The 24,483-nt window shown below is 43.9% G+C and overlaps 2 protein-coding genes across 3 annotated transcripts in view; one reads left to right on the forward strand and one right to left on the reverse strand.

Moving 5' to 3' along the window:
- Positions 1 to 13,334, forward strand: part of sin3b (SIN3 transcription regulator family member B) — a 26,348-nt gene extending 13,014 nt beyond the window's left edge. For both annotated transcript variants that reach the window (XM_085150215.1, XM_085150216.1), the window contains exons 14-19: positions 1,053 to 1,222; positions 1,316 to 1,489; positions 3,301 to 3,393; positions 3,498 to 3,592; positions 4,069 to 4,267; positions 4,426 to 13,334. In XM_085150215.1, coding sequence (XP_085006341.1) covers positions 1,053 to 1,222; positions 1,316 to 1,489; positions 3,301 to 3,393; positions 3,498 to 3,592; positions 4,069 to 4,267; positions 4,426 to 4,662 — 968 coding nt within the window. In that variant the 3' untranslated portion in view covers positions 4,663 to 13,334. The remainder of the gene's footprint in view (positions 1 to 1,052; positions 1,223 to 1,315; positions 1,490 to 3,300; positions 3,394 to 3,497; positions 3,593 to 4,068; positions 4,268 to 4,425) is intronic.
- Positions 329 to 24,483, reverse strand: part of xpr1a (xenotropic and polytropic retrovirus receptor 1a) — a 100,144-nt gene continuing 75,989 nt past the window's right edge. Inside the window, exons 12-15 of the mRNA XM_085150217.1 lie at positions 17,542 to 17,708; positions 17,333 to 17,472; positions 17,019 to 17,243; positions 329 to 15,006 (exon numbers count right to left, since the gene is read on the reverse strand). Of these exons, the coding sequence (XP_085006343.1) occupies positions 14,949 to 15,006; positions 17,019 to 17,243; positions 17,333 to 17,472; positions 17,542 to 17,708 (590 nt within the window). The 3' untranslated portion in view covers positions 329 to 14,948. The remainder of the gene's footprint in view (positions 15,007 to 17,018; positions 17,244 to 17,332; positions 17,473 to 17,541; positions 17,709 to 24,483) is intronic.

The raw sequence follows: 24,483 nt of genomic DNA on the forward strand, positions 1-24,483 counted from the left end.
CTGACTATGAACTCGTGGCTAAAAAAAATAGTACCTCGCTTATTTGGAGGTACTTTGGATTTGATAAAGACGACGTTCTCCAAACACCGGTGCTCTGCAACACTTGTCGAACACTCGTGGCAACCACCAGAGGAAACACGACTCCACCATCATCTTCAACAACCAGAGAGAACAGTTTGAAGAGTTCCACAAAGACAGGGCTAGCTAATGTTGCTAACGTTAAGACAAAGAGCGCCGCAGTCGTCTCTGTATCCGAGTTTTTCAAGTGGAACAACTTATGAGAAAACGTCGAAGCGCTACAAAGAAATAACAGAGGCCATTACACATGTTTTGACAAAGACATGATGCCTATAAATATAGTTAGCAGAGACGGCTTCACCAGTCATAAAGTGGACCGGAGAAACCGCATCCCCTCACGAAACTACTTTTCCCACGTCGCCATTCCACAAATGTACGAAACACGCCGCAAGACCGTCAGGTTTGAACTGAGCCAAGCTGAAAACTACGCAACAACTACAGACCTATGATCAAGTCGTACAACGGAGCCATATGAGTTTCACAGTGCACTTCCTCACCGAAGACTGAACTGAAAACACGGTGTCTGACTGTGTTTTCCAGACTCTCACACGAGTGAAAATATTTCCCGTGTATTACGTGAGGTGCTGGCCAGCTGGGATCTTAAAGAAGACCGACAAGTGTGTTCTGTTTATTCAAAACTAATTATAGCGACCGGGAAGGATGTCTTTGAGAATTCAAGCCTCAGACGATTTTTATGGGGGCAATGTTTCAATGTTAAAGTGCACTTTGGTGTTACTCTGCTAATCCAGCAGCTTTCTTTAAATAAAACTGTTGCAGTAAAACAGAAATTATGTATTAGTTTTTTTGTTTTGCTATTTATTTTATCGCAAGTCATATCGCTATCGCAATATTGATCAGTTATCGCACATCGCAGGTTTTCCTAGTGTCGTGCAGCCCTAGTCTCCACTGCACACCCACACGGAGGATTTAATGAGAAGCTGCTCTAACAAAAGTGCTGTCCTTTCCTTCCACAGGCGAGGTGGAGTTAGAGGAGTATTACCCAGCTTTCCTCGATATGGTGCGCAGTTTGCTTGATGGCAACCTGGACTCGACACAATACGAGGACACGCTGAGGGAGATGTTCACCATCCACGCCTATATCGGCTTCACCATCGACAAAGTCATCCACAACATCATCCGACAGGTAAGCAGTTTCACACGCAGGTTAATTCTGTGAGTCCCGTGACTCTGTAGTGTGAACACTGGCATATTCTAATATTTACCTCTTTGACTAAAGTTGCAGCACCTGGTGAGCGACGAGGTGTGTCTGCAAGTGGTTGAGCTTTACCTGGCTGAGCGGAAACGAGGGGCAGCCGGGGGAAACCTGTCCTCACAGTGTGTCAGAGCAGCCTGGGAGACCAGCTACCAGTGGAAAGCTGAGCGAGTGATGGCCGAAGAGAACTGCTTCAAGGTGAGCACAGTGGATTAAACGCTTGGCCCTGACACACAGCTGAAACTATTTCAGATGATCCTTCTCTGCAGTAAAAATATGCTGCTCTGCGATTTCACAGGACAGTTAAACTTCCAGAGGACTAAATGTACCCATAAAAGGAAAGTGCATCACTTGAGCTGTTTTTGTAAAGGAATGTTTTACGGACGTGATTGTAGGAAAACAAAAGCCAGCTCACTCATCCAGTCCAAGTATTGGAGTTTTCCCCCAAGGATTCATTCTTTACATTTTTCTCGTGCTGTTCGAGTCTTTGGTGCAGTCGATTGAAATTTCACCTTCCAACTAATGACTGAGATTTAACGTTTTTGTGGACCTGAAGTTATTTAATGACAGCCAGCTGTACCACAGCGTGATAAACACGTTTACACTTCGATGTAATCAGATGCTTCCTTTCTCTGCTACTAACGCTTTGATAACAGGTGTTGAATACTTGATTACCGGTTGTAGAAGAATGGAAATGCTTTTCTGGGATCCAAACGGTTTGTTTGCTTGCTTTGTTTTTTTAAAAAGATGGTATTGTTCAAATGAGAAAACAGCACAGTGTTCAGTAATTTTATCTTTTAACATTTTAATTTTATCTGCATGCTAGGGATGAGAAACGCTATACTACTGAGTATGAGGAGGGCGGGGGGAGAGATGTAGTGTATTATTGTTATTGGGGCAGGGATAGCTCAGTAGGTGGAGAGGTGGCCCCATGATCGGAAGGTTGGTGGTTCGAATCCACTGAACTGCTCCCCGGGCGCCCGATGGCTGCCCACTGCTTCACTGGGTGAACGAGTTAACTGCAAAGAGGAATTTCCCCTCAGGGATCAATAAAGTATGCTTTCTTAAATGATGTGTATAATATGGCACAGTTCTACTGAGAACGCTACAACATGAGGCCACTTCTCCCTCTCGGCTTCTCTTTGGTTGGGTACCGACTGTTTTGCTGCTGTCCATCTTTGACTCAAGAGGAATTCATTGCGTTTATGTCCATTCGTGCAGGAACTTTACTACACAGAGCGAAAGATTTTGTGTGTGAAACAATGCAGATGTGCTTGTGTGCATTTCTACCAAAACAACACAAACCTGATGATGATGTTGTAGGTAGACTGATGGGAAATGAGCCAGAGCTCGATCCGAAGAGCAGAATGAGAATCACAGACAGTTTTGATTGTTTCTAATATTGTTTGCTTCACTACAAAGACGTTCAATGAAGGTGAACCAACAGCAGCCAAAAACCCCCATAAAGGCCTTCAATAGACTAGTTGCTCCAAATATGTTTGGCACTGCCCCTCAGTGACTGTACACAGCTATAACATTCAGACTGTGGTCTGCCGAGCTCCACGCAGCCATGTGGGGCCTTTAGTTTGGGAAATTACAGTCAAGTCGGGGCGACTGTGGTTCAGGGGAAGCTCATCTGTAACCGGAAGGTCGCCGGTTCGATCCCTGGGTTCTCTGTCCTGGTCGTTGTGTCCTTGGGCAAGACACTTCACCTACTGGTGATGGCCAGAGGGGCTGATGGTGCGATATGGCAGCCTCGCTTCTGTCAGTCTGCCCCAGGACAGCTGTGGCTACAACTGTAGCTGCCTCCACCAGTGTGTGAATGTGAGAGTGAATGAATAGTGGAATTGTAAAGCGTTGAAAAGCGCTATATAAATGCTTATTAATGCATTATTATTATTATTATTAAGTAATTGTTTGAATAAAGCACATGTCACATGTTTGGGTCATAGTTTTGACTCAGGTGTAGTGAGGTCATTCAAACATGGGTGTTTTGTTTTTGTCATCAGGTGATGTTTATTCAAAACAAGGGTCAAGTGACAATGACCATCGAGCTGCTGGACACTGAGGAGGCCCAGGCTGATGACCCGCTAGATGTTCAGGTAAACACTTATTTATTAACAATTTCTAAACTTGTTTACACGCCAGAAACTTGGAAATGAATAACTGGACTTTGATTAAACTCGCTGGAACTTTCCTGTGTTAGTGCCTGTCGAGCTACATGGAGCAGTTTGTAGGAACAGAGTCCAGTCTGTGCTCTCAAGCAGAGGGCTACTTCTTCAAGCCCGTATTTCTGCCCAGGTATGACAGATGTTTCTACTGTTTCTACTTATGTGGCAGTATCAATAACAGCAGAATAAAGGTGTGACAGTGGAAATGAATCTGTAATATATTATATTTCATTATACTTGGAAAGAGAAACCAAAGTGCATTTGAATTCCTGCACACCTTCAGCATTACGAGTCTTATTTTTAATAAACGTTGTGCTGTGATGTGCATTTCTTTTATGTGTATTAGACTAGACAGAATTTGTTCAACTAACAATCAAGTAAAACTTACAAATAGATTTTGATTGATTTCATGTTTTATGTTTGGCTCGTTGTGCCTCAGCTCAGCATTATGGGAACGCTCTGTTAAAGGTATCTGATGACAGATCTGCTGTCCTCTCAGATAACATTTGTAAAGATCAACAGGGTATAACGGATGTCTTTCAGGCACCCTGAGAATATGTCAAGCCAGTTTTTTTGTAATCCACACCGTGTCTCCGTTTTTTTCAGGAACCTGCGCCGTTTTCGCCGCTGGCAAGTGCGACAGGTGGAGGCGATGCGCTGCAGGAGAGAGTGGCACCGCCAGCTGGGCGTGGAAAACGCCGGCAGTCTCGACTGTCGTTTTAAACTCAACACTCACAAGATGGTGTTTGTCATGAACTCTGAGGACTACATGTACCGCAGAGGGGCCCTCGTCAAGGCCAGGAAGGTAGGCTGGCATCTAAGTTTAAATTTAGACACCCGTCCTCCGCGTGGGTCTCGTCAGAGCTCTGCTGGAGAAAACAAATCCTGCTAGTTTTCTGCTTGTTAAATCCGGTTTTGTCTCTCGGTGACAAGTCTCTGACAGTTTGTCTTCTTCCTTCACAGTCGCAGCACAGAGTGGCAGCGAGCCAGCACGAACGCTTCGACAAGTGGCACCAGAGCTGGCTGACCAATCATGTTGCAGCCTCGGCTGAACGCTCCGTACAGAACTGGCTAATGGGCGAAGACGAGGAGGATCTCATCCCCTGCAAGACTACCTGCCTCTCGACTGAAGTGAAGGGGCAGATGGTCAACAGATACCAGGTTCATTACAGCGGTAGCAAAGCCCCTTCTTCACCGTAGAGGCCTGCACAGATGGACAGTAATGCGCGCACACACACACAGACACACACACAGGTAAATGCATGAATGCAAAGGACATACGTACACTAAACACAGACATAAACAGCTGCAGTCGTGTCTCCACGACGCGCTCGCTCAGTCACTCTGACTCACGGATGAAGAAACTGGCAGAAACGCAGTGAGTCAGTGAGTGAGCGAGAGGAGTGACGATGCGGGGACGAGGGCCAACAGACAGTGAAGTAATCAACGAGAGCCAGCTCGGCCCTGATCGGCGGCACGAGTGGACGAACGGAGTTCATCATCCTCGGCGTCTTCATCATTCGAGCTTCTGTGGTGGCAGTAACGTTAATAAGGCTGACGGCTGAGTCAGCTGATCAGGTGAGGACTCATGAGATCATGGGATTTGTTTGAGAAATGTGAATGTCTGTTTTTTTTCTTTTTCTTTTCCTTTTTTTTAAGTCAAATGTAGTTTTTAGCCTCTAAAGCCGGAGAGCCTGCCTGTGGGTCGGTCGGTTGGTTTCTGTGTGTTTCTATGGGGAGATTATGGTAAACGTGTGTATGTATGTGTATCCTGCTCTCTTCATTTTTGTCTCATTGTAGGCCCACTGCAGGCTCTGCAACTATAGTAAATGCGTTATTACTGTATGTGCATATATATACACACAACAGGGATCCTGTATTTTTATATATGCATCTACACATCTAAAGATCATGTGGTTCTCTACAGTGTTTGCTGTCAGCCAACTCTTGATGTTTGTTGTTTATTTTTTTTGTATTTCCCCCTTTTTTGTGTTGTAGCTAAACAAGTTATCACTGGGGCAACGATGAGTCCTTAAGATTAATTGGTTTAATATTAATGAAGATCAAATTATGTATCATATTCATCACCAAATGTTTAATTTTGCATTGTTCTTTTTTTTGCATACTGACATTGAAAATAAAATCGAAATATCAGTGTTAAAATAGAATGTATAACATTTATCCTGTATCAGTTATCATAAAATAAACAACCTAGTTGTGAACTTCTTAGATGTTGACTTAGCAGCTTGTTTGTCGTTGAGTTTAACCAACACAGCCTCGCCGACGCAGCTCGCAGTCACTGTCGAGGAGTGTCTGTGTGCGCAGATGGAGCCTGTGAAGAGGAGATAATTTGACAGACCAAAAAACCTGGAGCTCAAACGACAATAGAAACCTGCAGCTGCTTCGATAACTAAAGAGGCATTTATTTTTAAAGGTATGTGCAAAAGTTTTGACAGTCACAAAACAGAATCTGTTGTCATTTCTTAGTGGAAATCTATGAAAAATGCCAAAGATGAAACAGTTGGAATGCATGGAATAGTAACAAACTAACTGATTAGCAAAAAATATCTGTGTCATTTAGAAAATTGAGGAAACTAGATGAGTAAAAAAAGAGAAGTTGTCTACAAAAAACCGCAAACAGTAGATGACTGATGACCTGAGAGAACATCTGGCCCTTCAGTTGATCCATCTACTGTTCACCAAAGCTTGGTTAGAAATGGCTTCAGAGAAAATAGGGATATAAAAAAGCAATTATTAAGGACGGGAACAGGGCTGAGGTATGCCAAATTACATAAGTAGTGGAGCAAAAATCAACAGCTGAGGCTGCATTTGACTTTTTTGGTTAAAAATCCTCGTCTTTATGCCCAAATATGGCTATGCTGTGTGATGATCTGAGGCAGACTGAAGCCAGTGGTGTTGGGGATTTTGTCAAGCTTGATGGATTGATGAACAAATAAAAGTGCCAGCAGATTTTAATCATGTAAAACCATCTGGAAGGCATCTGATTATTAATGGCTTCATTTATCAGCATGACAGTGACCCCAAACATACTGACAGTGCAGTAAGAGCATAGCTCAACAGAACAAAGAAGAGCTCTGAATGTCCTGGAGAACTCTTCCTGAACACTTACAGAATTAAGAGTTCGGACTGCGCTGCCAAATATTGACTTTAGGCTCATTAGAAATGCACAAACTCTGCGTTTGCCTTTTGCACTGTTTGTACAAGCTTCAATAAATGACTGGACCGATTTCCCATTTTCGGAGCAAAATGAAAAGAAATGAGACTTTTGCACAATTCTGTATTTAAATAAGAATAATCATTGTCCGCTTTTCCAACAAAACAAAGTATAATGTGTCCGGTGTCGTGCCAAACTAGGTATCCCCGACAGAATTTGTTTCCCCTGCATCGGGAGCGCACGCTGGACTGTCCAAATCACAGACAAACAGGATCCCACATTGTTGATTTTTAGTTTACAAACACTTCTTATTATGACTGACTAACTACTCCTGACATTTTTGAGATGTTAGCTCGTTATACAACGAAGTTATAGTGGGATACAAATAATATCAGGCTGATCCTGCCTAGGGATGGGTACCGGTATCCGGTGCCATCATGGCACCGGTTCTGACATAAACGGTAGTAACCAGACCGAAAAGCAGCGCGCATTTCGGTGCTTTATTTCGGTGCTTTTTTTTCCTGAGCTGTGATACACTTTCTTCTTCCTTACATTTCTATTGGCGGTTGGCAAACAACTGAAAGGTGCATTACCGCCACCAACTGGTATGGAATGATACACTTTAGATTCTAGCCAATCATTTTACGTTTCGAGGATAGTAGGCGGGTCCAGGTACGTACGTTCTTTTAGAGCAGAGCTACAGATTAAAAATGCCCAAGGCAAAGCGGTCAAAAGTCTGGCTGTACTTCACAGCAAAAGATGCAAACTCAGCAGCCTGCAACAAGTGCTTTAAGCTGATACTGTCAAAGGAGGTCACACTTTAAATCCGATGAACCTAGCCCTGCCAGTGTAGCAGAAATGATGATGCAGCAGCAGCCGTTCTTCTCTGCGTGAGTAGCTTAATGTTGTTCGTGTGTAATTTACGTTGAGTAAGCTAACCGCGTTATTAAATTAATGCATGTAACGTGAACTAGCAAACACCATCATAGCTACATGCGGCTGTCTTCTTGTTTGATGGCAGATACTCCCTTCACCCTGGCCAAAAAGGCTAAAATGACCGAAGAAAAAGTGGAAAACAGCTAAACATGAGAGGTTTTTGGACAAAGTTTGTGTTTTTTCCATTGTTTAAGCACTGCTTCCAGCCCAGAGTGATACCATATATGCCCTATACCTGCAGAAAAGACTAACATTGTTATCTTTTTACAAAAAAACAGCTGAACATGAGAGGTTTTTGGACCAATTTTGTGTTTTCCATTCTTTAAGCACCGGTTTGGGCACCGTTTAAGCACCGGCACCGTTTCAAAAGTACCGGTTTGGCACCGGTATCGGATAAAACCTAAACGATACCCATCCCTAATCCTGCCACAATTTGTTCCCCCTGTGTAAATCACGGACAAACAGTCTCCCACATTCTTGATTTTTTGTTCACAAACACTTCTTATTATGACACATTACTCCTGAAACTTTGGGGGATTTAGCTCTTTATATAGTAAAGTTACAGGAGAATAAAAATAGTTATCAGCCAAAATGTTAATGGTTTATTAAAATAATCTCATCTGATACCCCGTGAGCAATAAATATATAATTTTCTGTTGTAACCCTCAAACTGAATGGTAGGGGAGACCGGGGATAGTTGTAACGTGGGTCAGTTGTAACACTTCCAATTTCTCCAATCAGGGCTAAGTTTCAAATGATGTGACTCATCCTGTGCATGCCCAACTCAGTTCTGCTATCACATGTGAAAAATCAGCACATTTTGTCAAACACAGACAATTTAACACGAAAAAAAGTAATTTGTATACCAAAAAGTACGTTTTTCTACTTTATTTCAATTTCTAATAGCATTATCTGCTTTGCAGTTAAACTCATCAAACTTAAATTATGTTATTTGTATGTCTGTGGGGATATATTCTGTGTAGGTCTTTAGTGCTAATGTTTTAGCCGTTGGCTGTAATGTTAGCTAGTTCATGGCTATAGGAGTCTGGGTCAGTTGTAACAGCAACAGTCTGGGTCAGTTGTAACAATAATGCAGATGTTACTACTTACCACACTATTACTTTAACTTATATTAAACAAGTTGGGGCAACGACATCAGCAGAGAGAGGTTCACTGGTCGCTTTTGTATATGCGGTTAATGCCATTGGCAACACAATTCCTCCACTGTTTGTGTTCCCACACATACATTATGCAGACCACTGTGTCAGAGATGGACCAGTAGGAAGTACTGGTAGTGGAAATAAATCAGGATGGGTGCAAGAAACAGATTTCCTCATCTTTCTGAAGCACTTTGTAAACCACACCAAGGTAAGCCATGATAAAAAGTAATGGAATTGCGATGCTGGTGAACAACTACTGAAAAAATATTTTTTCAGCTTCATTGTTATGTTCAAATGTTGGTGCAAGAGTTGTAGGTTATAATGCCCACTGAGCCAATGAGGCCAAACTCAAGGAAGACCAACCAAAATTAATGAAATATTCAGTTGCAGAAAATTCCATAATTTGTCTTTTTTGGGGGGTTGGAATATGTTCAAAAGCTAGATTTCTGCATTCTGTCACACACACACATAGCTACATACAGATTACATGTTAATGTTTTGTTAGTACCCTTATTTCATTGTGTTACATTTCACCCCAGGATGTGTTACAACTAACCCAGACTATGGGGTTAATTGTAACATTTCACTCTTTGTGTTTGAGGCCATACCATGCAATGGGTAATTGTGCTGCAGAGAAAATAGCTGCACTATTTAATAGCAGAGACATGTAAATACTTTGCATTACATTTTGAATCCACTACCTTAAAAGAGCTCCAAGCTACAGACAGAAATGTGAAAAATGTTACAACTATCCCCGGTCTCCCCTAATGTAACGATACTAATTTTTCACTTTTTCACAAAATGAAAACATCAGTACTTCCTGCTCCCAGCACAGGGGAAACACATTCTGTCGGGGATACCTGCTTTGGCACAACACCGGTAGTCGGTAGTTTTGTTACAAATTAAATCCTTAAATGTTCCTCAGATGTATCCGGGTAAACTGGTCACATGACACGCTAAACACTGACGCAGTGCCGCGGTGGCGTCCAAAGTTAGAAATAAACAGAGAAAAACTGCTGTGATGCTTCAGCTGGATTATGAGAGCTTTTTACATGATGATTCAACAAAGTTCACCGTGTTCTCCTTTGATTTTTGTGGGGGCTTTCTCTCTGCCAACAAGCGTGATCTTCATGCTTCTCAATGATTCATTTCTCCTGGTTGGCACGCTGAATGTGACGTTGTCTGTCTGCCCACTGGGAATTAAAAGAAAGAGAAGAGAGAAAGACCTCAAATCCCCAACGGCTGCCAGCGCTGTTGGACAGACCTACTTAAGCGCAAGAGCGGGTGAAGAATCGACTTCAAAACCGCACAATACGGTGCAGACATGAAACGAGCACGAATCACAACATGCAAAAGAAACCAAAGAACACTGTTAAAGTGCAGAAACGAACCATAACGCATGTGTGCTGAGGTTTATTTCTATATTCACAGAGCTGCATCGGGGCCCCGCTGCAGGGTGGAGACGCAGATCGCAGATAAAGGTTTACTGTGTGCAGCGGCGGTTAAAAGAAGAGTCGAGAGGCCGAGTGAGCTTTAAAAATAATCGTGGTTTATAAAACCCAGATATGACAGGATCACCAAAGTGTATACAGAAATACAAATACCATCAGAAAAACCATCATAGAACAGCGTTATACACTCGACATGTACAAACTACTTTGTAAAAGGGACTCGGGGAGGATGGTTCAGCATGTAAGACATTTTCCCTTCATGTCTCTTTAAGTCACATTTAGCCACAATGTAATTATTCTGTCATCTTTTTAAATTTTAAAGTATCAAAGTAGAACATCCATCTACCAAACTACAGTTACTATCACGTTCAGCTAGTTTAGAGAAAAGGGTACAAACAACATCGAGGGAGGGGGGGGGGATGCACAGATATCGAGCACTTTAACATCGTGAAGGTTTCAGCAGGCAGTGAAAACAAAACCTTCACTCGTGAGGGGAAAAAGAGGGGTGTCAGGGCTTATCGTCGTGTAACATCTGTACAAAATCACCCTGTTTTTGTTTTTGTCAGCGGGTTACACACACTGAACATTTCAGACAGACACTAAATCACTAAAACATCTTTTTCTCACATCGAAGCGCCTTGAAACGCTTCCAGTGAGCAGATAAAGATCCTTCATTAGTTTGATCAGATATTCAAGAAGTACGCGGTGGATCAGTTTAGCGCTATCATGTTGTGGTGTGGGTCGTCCCCGGACTGGGATCTCGTCCTGTGCCCTCCCACAGTACTCTGCAGGGCGACTAACAACGATATGATGTCCACAATATTTTCATGCACATTCACAAATGTACGAACAGCGCAGGACGCGGAGTCCCCCCCACCTCGTCCTTCTCCTCGAGCCCCGTTTATATCTAAACACGAAGGAATCACCAACAACGACTGATCACGTTCTCCATCTTTGTGGATTTTTTTTCTTCTTCTATTTTTATACAAACACGTTTCAACAGATTTACACACGGAGGGGGAAAAGTGCGGGACTGTGAACGATCAAAAATCTCCTCGTCGCCTCCAAAATACTGTTCGCTCTGGAGCAGAAATGGCAACGTATGAAATCAATCATTGTCAGTGGCTACAATGATTACTAATATACACATTATGTCAAATAAATTAACATCTATGTACAATGTAAAAGAAAAAGCAGCATGCAGGCAAGACAACGGAGCCTTTTTACAAAACTATCTGCTGTAGTGTTTGTGCTCTCTGACACGAGAGAGGCGATGCGTGCGTGTGTGTCATGTTTAATGTGTGTATAAAGTCATGCTGTGTGTTTAAACGGACAGATCCACCTTCTCAACTTTAAACAGATACGACACAGTTTGACTTTCCAGCTTTTTCAAGTTCACGTTAAGCTCATTGCACTCGGAGGCTTTTCAGCCTTTCAGCCGCTATGAGGAGAGAAAAAGAAAAGAATCAGAAACAGGAGACGTTTCTGTAATAAGTCGGTCTTGTAGCTCCCTGGGCTTTGTCTCATGACTAGTGGGTGGTGACACCGTGTAGCCACGGGCAGGAACAGCAGGGCGAGAGGGTCAAACACGCACACGTGGACGCAGCGTTAAAGCGTCGCCGTTTCTCGGACAGCCAGCGGGCCTTTCACAGGAGACGCTTGAAACTTAAACCAGTAGCCGGTAATAGCGTTGGCCAGACACGCAGCGCACTTATCTCAGCTGTTACTGACGACACTTTGAAGTAAGTGAAGCAACGCTTAAGCTCAAGTGTGCGTTACAGAAGCAAAGACACCTGATTGTCACAGATCGTGGATAATGCGCATTATCCACGATCTGTGGCTCTGACATGATCTGTAACCATGGTTACTGTTGTTACAGCCTTAGATGTGAAGGGTTTAAGCTCGGGATCACAGAGGGCTTCTAGCATCATCCCAAGCAAGAGCGATGGCAGCAGAAAGAGCATCCGGTGAAAATCTGCACCAAATCAAGCATGCAGATCCATCCGCTGCGGCGTCCCTCGGGAAATAAGCCACAGCCGAGAGCTTTGTTGTTAAAGAGCTGAGAACGAGCTTATTAAGTGTTTGACCACTGCCAAGTCCCCGGATGGTCTTACACGTAGCCCAGTTTTGTTTTTGTTATTAATCATTATGGATTTTATTGCCCGAACGAAACGACCGTTTACCTGCAGCTGGATGGAAAACCACCAAATCTGGCAACACCGGCGTCAGTAATCACGGGAATTCTGTTATTTTGGATGGAAGGCGAAGCATCCTCATCAACGTAAAGAATCCCAGTCGCCTAATTTTCAACCATTACTCAAGACTAACATGGTCCGGAGAACCAAACGAGTTCATATTAAGACAAGATGCACAAACATGATCCGGCACATCGGTTTTAAAACTGACGGGACTCGCTGAGCTCAGTGAAATCTAAAAGTGCTCCACGGTTTACGTGGGCCACGTTCCAGAGAGCAGGGTTAGTGACAACTTGAGTGAAAACCAGGGCCGTGCAGAGAGGTTTAAAGGGGCGGGTGCTCAAGCCCCTCTAGCCCCCCCCCCCCCCCCTGCACGTGCCTGGTGAAAACTCTGGATTTGATGTTTTAGAGACGGATTAATCTAAACATCGGGTCAGTTACCGGGGCAACAGACTCTATAATTAAACTGCTCACTGACAGATTTTCTTTAAACAACTTTTAAGGTTTTCTCAAACGTGCAGTCAGTCTTAAAGCACCAAGGGGACAGAAGCTGGTCCTTACAAACAGTCCAATCCCATTTATATGTTAGCTTGTTGTTTATGATGGTTAACTTTCATAATAAATCTGTCATCAGTGTAACAGCAGAGTCAGCGACCACGGGATACCACGGATTTATTACCGGCTCTGCTCTATAGGATGCATCCTTCTAGCTCTGTGGGCAGTCAGGAATCTGTCAGGTTGTCCACGAGATGGCCTGCACTGATGCCTGACAGTGTGCACTAGTGCAGTAATCACTTTCATTCGCTTTCACGTTGGAGATGACAGGAAGATTTCAGCATCTTCAGCGACTTTCAGGGTCTGAAAGCATTTTAGAATAAGTTCGAGAACCAGGACACATCCGGAGTATCTGGATGTGTCCTGGTTTCATTTCATTCTGAAATGGATTCACCTTTTGTTAAATAGACTGTTTTTAATCAAATTGAATTCAATAGATGTCTACAAATCATTTATTTTCCACTGTAATTGTGCCAAACTCAAATATATTTTGTTTGGATTCAGTAAAGTAAAGAATGACTGAGTGGACAATGCTGACTTTGACCCCCTATTTGTTTTTCATTTACTTTTCTGCTAAATGTCGTAGCCCACAGTCAAACCCATGATTGGCTGATGAGCGCTGCACTGATCACGGCTCAGTTTCCTCACACTCAGAGTTGATTTGAAGCAACTCCGATCAGCTTGTTCTGGAGCCGAAAACCTCGAATTTATTGAACCTGCTTTCTGGAACAGGACCGAGCTGATCAGCTGCACCTCTGCTTATGTTACTGTGATCTCCAGCCTGCAAACTTCAATCTGCTTTTAAACGTTTGGTTTTCATATCAGTTAGCAGGCTTGTTAAAGGAAGCTACCATAGCCACAGTCACATTCATAAAAAATAAAACTTTGGTAATTAATGTAAAGAAAAGCAGCGCGTGTACTCGCTGCAGTTAACAGGGCACGTTCACGCACTAATTAGAGGTCGGGGATAACCGAGGGTCCTAACTGTGAGCTCGTTAAAAATGTGGCACAAGTTCAACCATGAAAAACATTCCAAACATTATAAAACACATCAACAATCAGATGCTCCAACTAGTCTGACTAGTATAAACAATGTAAAAGGACTTAACAACTACAACAGAGTAATAACGCACATCAAATATTACAAAGGAACTTCACAGACTTAGAAATGTTTGAATCAAAATTTCCCTTTTTGTGTACAAGTACAAGATTTTGTGTAATAAATGCACTTTTCCTGCAAGTGCCTCCAGGGTTGTGATTGCACACTGATGTTATTACAACTAAAAAATATTAAAAATTAAAAAGAAAACAAGGAGAGAGAGATGGTGTATAAAAAGAATCAACAAGCTGAAACCAGTTGATTTGTTCTGATATGCTGTGATGTGCGTGTAGAGTCCTTCCTCCGGTTTGTGTTTGTTAGTCTTTTGATTGGCTTTGTCTTCTCCCTGTTGATCCTAGTGTAGGTGTGCAAACAGTCGTCGGTAGCCTATTTTATGCAGCGTCTTCTAAACAGATTCAGGAAATGAAAGAAGAATCTACAGAAAAGTAAACAACAGATATTAAAAAAAGTCCGTTTAAAAAACAGAAGAGGATAATCCCCGGGCAGTGCGGTCGTATCTCGCCGGTTATGTGCAGAAGGTTTCCCTTGATGTCTGTCCATGTGTCTGACTGTGTGGCTGTTTGTCTGGGTGGCATTAGCTCTCTCCTCACCTGCAGCGATATTATACTTGTGCTTCAGCGGGTCTATCTCTGTGTGTGTTTCTACATTATAGGTGTGTGTGTGTTGTTTCCATACTTATAAAGACCAACTGTACTTACAAGGACGTAAAGATGAGGTAAGTTTCCCAGAGGTGAGGACGGTGACCGATGGTCCTCACTGCTTTAAAGGTTTCTAGACTGAAGGGTGGGCCTGCGAGGGAGGAGCTTTGAGGTCAGGCGTTAGCGAACGAGGTCTTTATAAGTACAGTGTCGTAAAGTGTGTGTTTGTGTGCGTGCGTGTGCCGATGCTGTGGACTCAGCTGAAGGCCTCATCGTCAGTATCTTCAATTAGCACCTTGGTGTCCTTCTTCGATCTGAAATAAAGACGATTAAAAAGAAAATCAGACGTTATCTGACAAAACCGAGACTTCATTTCACGTTGCGTTACTTATACATTACTAATAGGGCTGGGTGTCGTCACTGATTTCTAGAATCGATTCGATTTAATTCGATTTGAATCTGGGAAATTTTGACAGTCAGAAATATTATAATTCAGATTAGTACATTTACATATTTTTGTATCTATAAAAAGGAAGCTGACACACACAAGACTTTATCAAAGGTGTGAGCGTCACAGCAGAGGCCTTTGTGTCAAAGTAGCTGAAGATAAAACAGAAACACATGAAGGTGATTTTCCTGTTCTGGATTTTATAAAAATATTCTGCAGGACAACAAAAACGAAAGAAAACCATTAATCAACTTATGAACATTACCTCTGAAGTTACAGAGGTTTGATTAGAGACACGGCGTTTTGCATTTTGTATAATTTTAAAAAGTTTAAATTTGTTCAGAAGCCTGTTGAACGGCAGAAATTAGGGGTTTTTTTTGGAAGTATATAAAACGAAGAAAAAAAAACGTCGGCTTACAGCGCTGTAAACAACAGTAGACTTGTGCGTAACAAGCAAGCGAATAATGCAGAAAACAGTACAGAGAGAGAGAGAGAGAGAGCTGTGCATCGTGGTGGAAGCAAAACAGTAAAAGTCAGAGTGAATTCATGACGATGTTTATGTGAAGCTAGTTTGGATCTTCTTTTGCTGCTGGTTCGGTCGATATTGTTTGGAGAGACATCAAACTAACAGCTTTAGAATCAGCGCATAAAGGGCGTGAACACAAAGCTCGGACCCGCCGACAGATCAGAATCAGCGAGCTGTCGGCGTTCAGCCCCGACCGTGAGAAAGGCGACATCTCACTGACTCTGATCCGCGGGTCGCGCTGTGTGTTTAAGTCTTTGTGCAGAATCCGTGTTCCTGCTCTCATTTACTGTTTTAGCTGTTTGGTGGTTGTTGACATTTTGTGAGATTGCACCTGAGATTCTGGCGTTTCGGGCAAAATAAATTTATATTAAAAAATCGATTCAGGATTTTAATGAATCGATTTTACGTTATCCAAGCCAGAATCGATTTTAATCGATAAATCGATGATCAAAACCCACCGCTAATTACTAACTATTTAAAACATTTGCATGGACTGCTTTTTCATGCACTCAGTTGTCAGTATTGTCTTCACACAAGTGCATACACTATATGGGCAGCAGCACCGGGCCACCTGCAGGAGCCATGCAAACCCATGCCATGAAGCTCCCGGTGCACAGTTACTGTGCTGATGTTAATGGAGCGCTGCAGTAACTGTGTAACACTTTGTGACTTTAATTCAGACAAAGGCATATACAGCATTTAACAAATGTATCAGACCACCTGTCATAAAAACAAGAAAACACACGTCACAGTAATATTTTTTAAATCATACGTTTATTGCCAATTTTACTTCTCTGAGAAGTTGGAAATTAATCAGGAATGACACTCAGAATGACGCTAAAACTACTTTTGTGTTTAGGAATGAAAGTAAATCAGTGTAATTTTACATATTCATAAAAAAAGTTTTTTGTAAAACAGCAATAATTATATTTTAGCATTAAAATGTATAATTTCTGCACATACGGTTGGATTTTTGGTATCTCTTCATAGCTCAAACACCAGAATGTGGGAAAAGTTAAGTTCAGATCCTGGGTTTCCTTGATTGCTCAACATAAGTGACCTCAGCTGTACAGCCTGGTAATGCAACATCTGGATACTTCCTCTACTGAAGGAACAGCTGTTTTTTTAAATTTCAAATACGTGTAGTATCTTTGAACACATTTAATTAATGAAAAAATGTTCAGTGTGACAGTTTTAGAATCTCCAGGAGCAACGAGGAGGAATGTGTAATCCTTACATGTCTGATGTTTAATAGAAGTATAACTTCTTTCATCTACAGTGATACGAGCTCTGCACTCGTCTTCAAAGTGAACTAAAAGTGCACGATGTCAGGCACACGTGTGGTTTCTTACTGTGAGGTGGACAGCAGGGGGCGTCGCAGCGACAGGCTGTGCGACCTCTTCCAGGTCTTCTTGCCCGAGCGGTTCCGGACTCCGTCCTCCTGGTCCATCATCTGTTCCAGCAGCGTCTGGTCGTCAGCGTTGAGCGGCGCCACAGAGATATCCCGGACCGCACGAAACTCACCGCAGTTGTTCAGGTGCTCGTTCTCCAGACGGAAGAAGTTCCACACAAAGCGCCTGCAGCGAGGAAGGTGAGGAGGACGACACGAGTCACCGTGGGTGCTCTGCGAAGCTCGTCGTAAGGAACAAACTTTGTTCAGACCCACCTGAAGACCTCGAGAGGAGCCAGCATGGTGGCCAAGATGTCGCCCACAGAGTTGATCTTGGTCATTGTGATCAGAGAAATCTGGATCGTCCAAGCAAAACGCAGGATCACATCTTCCACAATCGCGCAGTAGTAGTAGGCCTGGACACAGAGCAGACGGGGTTAGTGTCTGTTTGGGTGGGACGGGCACGGCGATTAAACCAGACGTACCTTATGTGGATAAACGATTTCTTCTCTGAGGAAGATGTTTTCGCCAGCTCCACGATCAAACAGACCCCAGTCCATACGCAGATCCCAGATCAGTGTGTACAGGGAGCTGATGATTGAAGACACAATCAGAAGGTAGAAGAAGGTGTTGGCGTCTGCGTGACTTTGCTCTGAAAGAAAACACACGAACACAACTTGTGTCAGAGGCTTGCACTGAAGAATCCTCTGGTTTTAGCTGCAGTAAAGAGAAATGAAACAGCATCAGCACCCTCAGCAGGGTCGCAACTTTTCCATTATCACTTTTACCACTAGAGGGAGCCCTGCTGCCACGAGTAGACCTGCATTGATTGATTGAACAGATACCCTTAGAGAGCTATAACACTTCAATGTTCACTTTTCATTATGCCGGCACTAAAATCTACACACTTGCAGCCCACAGCATAAAAACAGAGAGTGAAAAGGCGTTGAGGCTTGGTAAAGTAACCAGACTGTTTGGGGGGAATCACCAAAACTAACTGGACATCTAAAACAAACAGTTTGTTTTTCATTGTCTTTAATCTGAACAGTTTCATATGCAAATAATCAGCGCCAGTTAGAGCGCCACCTAGTGGGAACAGGAACGATCAAGTTTTGTCCTCTTCACAGGTTCATTGCATGCACCTCAAAGGTCGTCTGCATTAACTTCAGGCCCTGGTGATGCCTCACTGTGAAAATTGTGAGTTTTTATTTAAGACCACGCCCTGTTGGCATGGCGATTCACCATGAACGGGTAAGCTGCAGATGAGGAGCTGGGAAAGCTTCAAAATTCACGCCTTGAACGCGATGACGGCTGTCATGTTTTATTGGTTTTTTCCCTGGCTGTGGGAAAATGGCTCTATAGCGCCACCTGCAAAATGTAAATGTGGTTTAAATAGTGGTTTTAGGGACTCTTGAAAATGTACATAGCATGTCTGTTGGCACTTTTTATGGGTCAATTGTGTCAGAGGTCAAGGGGAGCCGTGACAGTGTCAGGAAAACTTTAAATGTACTTATGTGGTACATGTAGTTTTGACTTTCGCTGCCATGAGGCCAGGTCTCTATTGGAAACTAGAAAAAATTGCATTTCCTGCGAAAATGCTGTGTGGATGCCTTAACGCTGAAGTTGCCTGCTGAAAAAAGCTGAAAAAGTTGAAAAGTTGCAGAAAGTTGTATGGTGGTGAAGAAACTGAAAATTCTGCTGAAAAGTGGTGAAAAGCAAAAAAAGGGGTAAAGACGGAGAAATTTTTGCTGAAAAGTGGTGAAATGAAATGTTGCCGTGAGCAGGATTCGAACGTGGCCCTCCGGGTCGCAAAGCGGCTACTCATCTCACTAAGCCAAACTCATTCTCACAGAGAAGAGGTGGAGAGACTGACAATTCTGCTGAAATGAGCAGAAGCTGCTGAGAATTGTGCTGATAAGAGGTGAAAAGGCTGAAAATTTTCAGTTTTTTCTGAAAACAGAAGAAAAAACTGAAAATTTTGCTGAAAAGGGGTGAAAAAGCTGAAATTTGTGTTGAAAAAAAGTTAAATAAGTTGAATTGGTAACTGAAAGAAATGTTGCCATAAGCGGGATTTGAACCCGGGCCTCCCAGTCTGAGAACGGCTGCTCATCTCACTGAGCTAAAACACAGCTCAACCGGGCGTGGAAAACTAGTGACCAGACTGATAATGTGGCAGAAATGGGCAAAAAATATTGCATAAAAAATTCAATATCTCAAAAAGTATAGAAGTTATGAGCACCAAAAGTCATAGCAATAATTAGCAGAAAGAGCAGAATTTTTCAAAGTTTGAACGGTGCAAATAGCATGAAAACTGAGGGAGTAGTTAAGCGGCAAAAAACGTACGGAAGCAACCAGAATAATAAAGAATAAAGAGAAACAGGAACTCAAATGTTTAATCTCAATGAGATTTTTTACCTGGATGAATAAAGGACCAACATTTGCCCAGGTTCCTGCAGAGACGGGCACCTACTGGTCTTTGCAGGATCAAGGGGGAATCTTCAAACAGCAAAACAGCATAGGAGTGGTTATATATGGTACACAGGTCTCCAGTCTGTCAGAGACAGAGCCATAGAGGTCTTTGGGCTGTGCCTGGAGAGAACTCATGCAGACACGTGGCACTTTTAACCTTCACACACTCGGATGGATACAGCAAAGAGCACTTATGGGATGCAGTATCCTACCCAAGGATGCTTCCCCATGTAGGCTGGAGGGTTGAACCAGTGACTAAAGGAAGCCAAACCTTCTTGCTGTAAGGTGATAATGCTAAATAAAACAGGACCTGATGTTATGACAGTAGATTTTATTTCTCCCCCCCCCCGCCTCACTCTGCCTTCTGAGACATGAATGAAGGATTAATCGTGATAATTATTATTAGTTAAAGTGCTCTCAGCTGTACAACAATCTGTTAGTTTACAGCTGTTTGATGTACTGCGTAATGTCACAGTGTTTTTATAGCTGTGCTCAGCAGCGCCCGCGTGTCTCTGCGGGAGCCGTGCGGCTGTGATTTTCTTGTTCCTCAGTGGGCGCCGATGTATAAATCAGCACCCGATGGCCTTTCACATCGACTGGCACAGACACAGACGGCAGCCACCAGGCAGATCGGGCTCGCCCTCATTTGTCATGGTCACTGTTCTACGTGCCTCCGGCCTACGAGACGCCAGGGATCAGAGCCGGGACAACAGAGAATTACTGCTGTTCTGTTAGCCGCTGCCTCCATTGTGCTGTTTGCTGCATCAGCTGAGCGACGGGATGGAACCGGTCCCCACGGCCACACCGAGGTCTCCCAGCTGTAGATTAAACTTAGTCCCAGACAATAGACTCCTTTCACTGGAGAATATCCACCGATGTGATTTCCTTTAGCTTTAACGTGCTGAGGTATTTAATCCTCCACTGAGGCTGTCTTTCCACAAGGATGGGTCACTGTTGGGTCATTAGGAGGTCAACCATGGTGGGATGGGCATTGATTGAATTGGTCAGGATGGGCTAACGGTGCTTACTGGCTCCTGTCACACACACTCGATCTCTATTTTCTTTTCAAACACACACACTGTTGTTGTCTTGGCCAGTCGTGCTGATAAAGAGAGAGCACATCTTTTGCAACAGGTCAACAAGAATGGCTGCTGTTGAATTATTTTTCAGCTTTTCCTTTTCACTGAATCCAGCACTCGCCCTCACAGCGCGGTTTGTTTTGGATTCTCTTACTTCCATCTGAGCGTTTTAGTTCATTTTCACCTCGTGGCACATGTTTTGGCTTAGTTAGCAGCTACAAACACAGACACGTACGAGGGAACTTTTGATGCAGGCCAAGAATTCCACACTGAGTGAACTGTGAGGGCGTGAAACATGAAGGTAGGCAGAAGGTTAACGTGGAAGTAGACAGCTCCCCCCACACTTCCCCTCCCACGGCGCTGTCACAAAGGCCAGATAACCTTAGATACTGAAACACCATCTAATTCTTCATCTTTCAGTTATTCCCATCCGTTGCGAGGATGCACACCAACCCTCCTCTTTTCCTCCTGCCGGATGCATCCACCGTCCCTTCGACTGTATTGGGGCGATTAGATCTTTTGAACTTTCTCCAGAGCTCTCCTCCTCAGTCCTATCCCACTGTCCTCATGTGTCACTCAGCTTGTTCAACGATTTCTTTTTCTCTGATAAAAGCGTTTCAACATTTAAATCATTTAAATCTTAGAATCATATTTCTCTGTCGTGTCCTCGCCTCCCTCTGGTGTCCTTACTTTCGTGCTACCTGCTGTTCTTCCGACACCCAGAGTAACGTCTGGTGTCTGACGGGACTGCACAGCTGATCTAAAAGTCCACAGCATCATAATTATACAGGTAATACATCCATCCATCTTCATCCGCTTTATCCGAGGCCGGGTCGCGGGGGCAGCAGCCTAAGCAGAGAGGCCCAGACCTCCCTCTCCCCAGCCACCTCCTCCAGCTTATCCGGGGGAACACCAAGGCGTTCCCAGGCCAGCCGAGAGATATAATCTCTCCAGCGTGTCCTGGGTCTGCCCCGGGGCCTCCTCCCGGTGGGACATGCCTGGAACACCTCACCCAGGAGGCGCCCAGGAGGCATCCTTGTCAGATGCCTGAACCACCTCAGCTGGCTCCTTTCGATGTGGAGCAGCAGCGGCTCTACTCTGAGGCCCTCCCGGATGGCCGAACTTCTCACCCTATCTCTAAGGGAGAGGCCAGCCACCCTTCAGAGGAAGCTCATTTCTGCCGCTTGTATCCGCGATCTCGTTCTTTCGGTCTCTACCCACAGCTCGTGGCCATAGGTGAGGGTAGGGACGTAGATCGACCGGTAAACTGAGAGCCTCGCTTTCACACTCAGCTCCCTCTTCACCACGACGGACCGGTGCAGCGTCCGCATTACTGCAGCCGCAGCCCCAATCCGTCTGTCGATCTCCGGCTCCCTTCTCCCAGGTAATACATTTATTTCATAATAAAGGTGAAAGCAAATAACTTTGCAAACAGAGTATCATCAGCGTTTAAATGGTTGGATATTGTTCCACCTGAAACACTTAACTACATTAGCTGGTTATCACCTTACACGTGTTTTCAGCAGGGCCGATTTCCCCTTTGGTTTTACTATTAAACCCACTGTCATTTATTGTAGCCCTCACTTGTCCAGCATCACCAGGAAGAAGCTTCAAAAGACGAATAGAGACCCAAAAGTACTGGTGCAAAGAGATAACATGATATTTAAATTTAGAGAAAAGTCCAACAATGATATTTGTTTTCTTTAATACCTCATTAATGATCTGATTTATCTGACTTACAGCCTCACTTTATGAATAAACCATGTAAATGTCATTCGATCAGCTACAACAGCACAATAAAGTATTAATGCATAAGTACAAACAACCTAATACTTCTGTAGTATTATAGTATTACATGATAACAAATACAGTCCCAGCGTAAGTTTTAGGTGCTTTTAGTTTGAATATTTTATAGACATTTTCTGATGATACCTTTGTGTTCAAAGCAGGCTTTAAAACGCTATTTTTACCCTGTTGTCTCGGTGCTTTCAGATAAATCAAGGATCTGAGTGTTTATTCAACTCCAGCTCAGACTTCCTCCCAACCTAACATGATACTTACAGCTTTATTTGAATTATTTTACCTGTTAGCTCCATGTCAACATGTGCACTTTATCAGATTTCCACCTCGTATCTGAATCGAGATGTGCTTTACTGATAATAACAAGAGTCTGCTTTTGGGGTTTGCAGGGGTGAATCAGAGTTCAAACACACGGCGAGAGAGAGACTCAAAGCAGAGCTTTTATCTGTTTTCGGTAAACGTGAGAACGTGTTTGACTACAGCTGTGTCGGTGTGTCGGTGTGTGTGCTGTACTTCCTGATAATGAACGAGGGGTCAGAACATGAAATTAAGTTGTAAAAGCTGTCAGTTCATCTCTATTCCAGCAGAGTCCACAGGCAGGCGTTCAGCCCGGGGCTGGAAATTACACTCCTCTCTCCTCCTCTCTCCTCCTCTCCTCTCCTCTCCCCTCCTCTCCTCTCCTCTCTCCTCCTCTCCTCTCCTCTCCTCTCCTCTCCTCTCCTCTCTCCTCTCCTCTCCTCTCCTCTCCTCTCCTCTCCTCTCTCCTCCTCTCCTCTCCTCTCCTCTCTCCTCTCCTCTCCTCTCCTCTCCTCTCCTCTCCCCTCCTCTCCTCTCCTCCCCCCGCTGCACCCTTGCTTCCTCTCCAACCTCTTCGCATTAAACCCATTTTACTTTCCTCTCAGTGGCTATCTCTTCTAAATTTAGGGATTCTTCTCTACAGCCGCCTCAGTCCGTTCCCACCGTCACACCACAGTTAACCTCTCACAGACCAGCAGGAGTCGTGTTCCTCGAGGTTATTTTAGATGTTTTACAGGATTTGGTGTTACAGATGGAGGGATCTCTTTAAAACCATGCCTGCAGTGACTCTACACTGCACTTTGTGGTTTACCTTTAACATCACATTTTCCCGTCGCCCTGCTAGCACAGGGCTGCGTTTCTCTTTCTGCCCGTCAAACATCGTTTTCTTCTGCCTTCGGATAAATCCCAAGAATTTAAATGAGCATTAGGCCTCCTCTGCATCTCAAACAGTGATAAGTCTCAGGCTGCTGTACATAAAGCAGATCCCGTATCGATCCCGAGAAAAGCAGCTGCTTTACTGTCAGGCCTCAGTGCAGCTACAGTTTGGGAACTCTGCCCACACCAGGAAATCCTCCAGCATCTCTCAGGTTACAGGCCTCACAGCCTCTGCTGAGATTACAGTTTCATGACAATGTCCAATCAGCTGCTCACAGCGGTGAGCTGAGCGTTTCCTCTGAGGGGAGAAATCTGCTCAGTTTTGCTGAATCACGTTAAAAAATACGATTCAACACACACAGATTCCTTCATTTCCAACGCCACATTCCACTTTGGCCCATACAGACCACAGAGGAGACCGTGCCTCTTAATTTTACAGATTTTGATCAGTAAATGGAAGCACGAGCCAATCAACACCACTCAGTCCTCTATGGAGAATCCTGTGATTTATTTCCTTCATTTTGCTTCCCGGAGGTCTGTGTGGGCCGTTCCAGGAATCGGCGAGGTGATGTGGCAGTGGAAGCGTTAGCGATGAAGGTGACACATCCACTCGCAGGCGCCGGGACCTTTGCCAGATACCGGCTGACGCTCCACACAGCTTTTACAGCTGGACCGAGTGGTGTGAACATGATACCGACCTGCTGTCTTTTCTGTCAGGTCTGCTGGGCAATGCAGGCAGACTTGGCTCCGTCCTGTCCGCAGCAAGGCTCCAGTGAATATCGGCGCTAAAGGCTCCTTCGTAGTGAGTCTGAGGCTCTTATTGCTTCTTTACCAGATTTGGATTCAGGTTATTCTGATATTGGCAGCCGCATTCAGTCATCAAAGCCTATTTATGTAGGAAATACT

The sequence above is a fragment of the Neolamprologus multifasciatus genome, chromosome 23, assembly GCF_963576455.1.
Source record: "Neolamprologus multifasciatus chromosome 23, fNeoMul1.2, whole genome shotgun sequence".
In the NCBI taxonomy this organism is placed as follows: Eukaryota; Metazoa; Chordata; class Actinopteri; order Cichliformes; family Cichlidae; genus Neolamprologus; species Neolamprologus multifasciatus.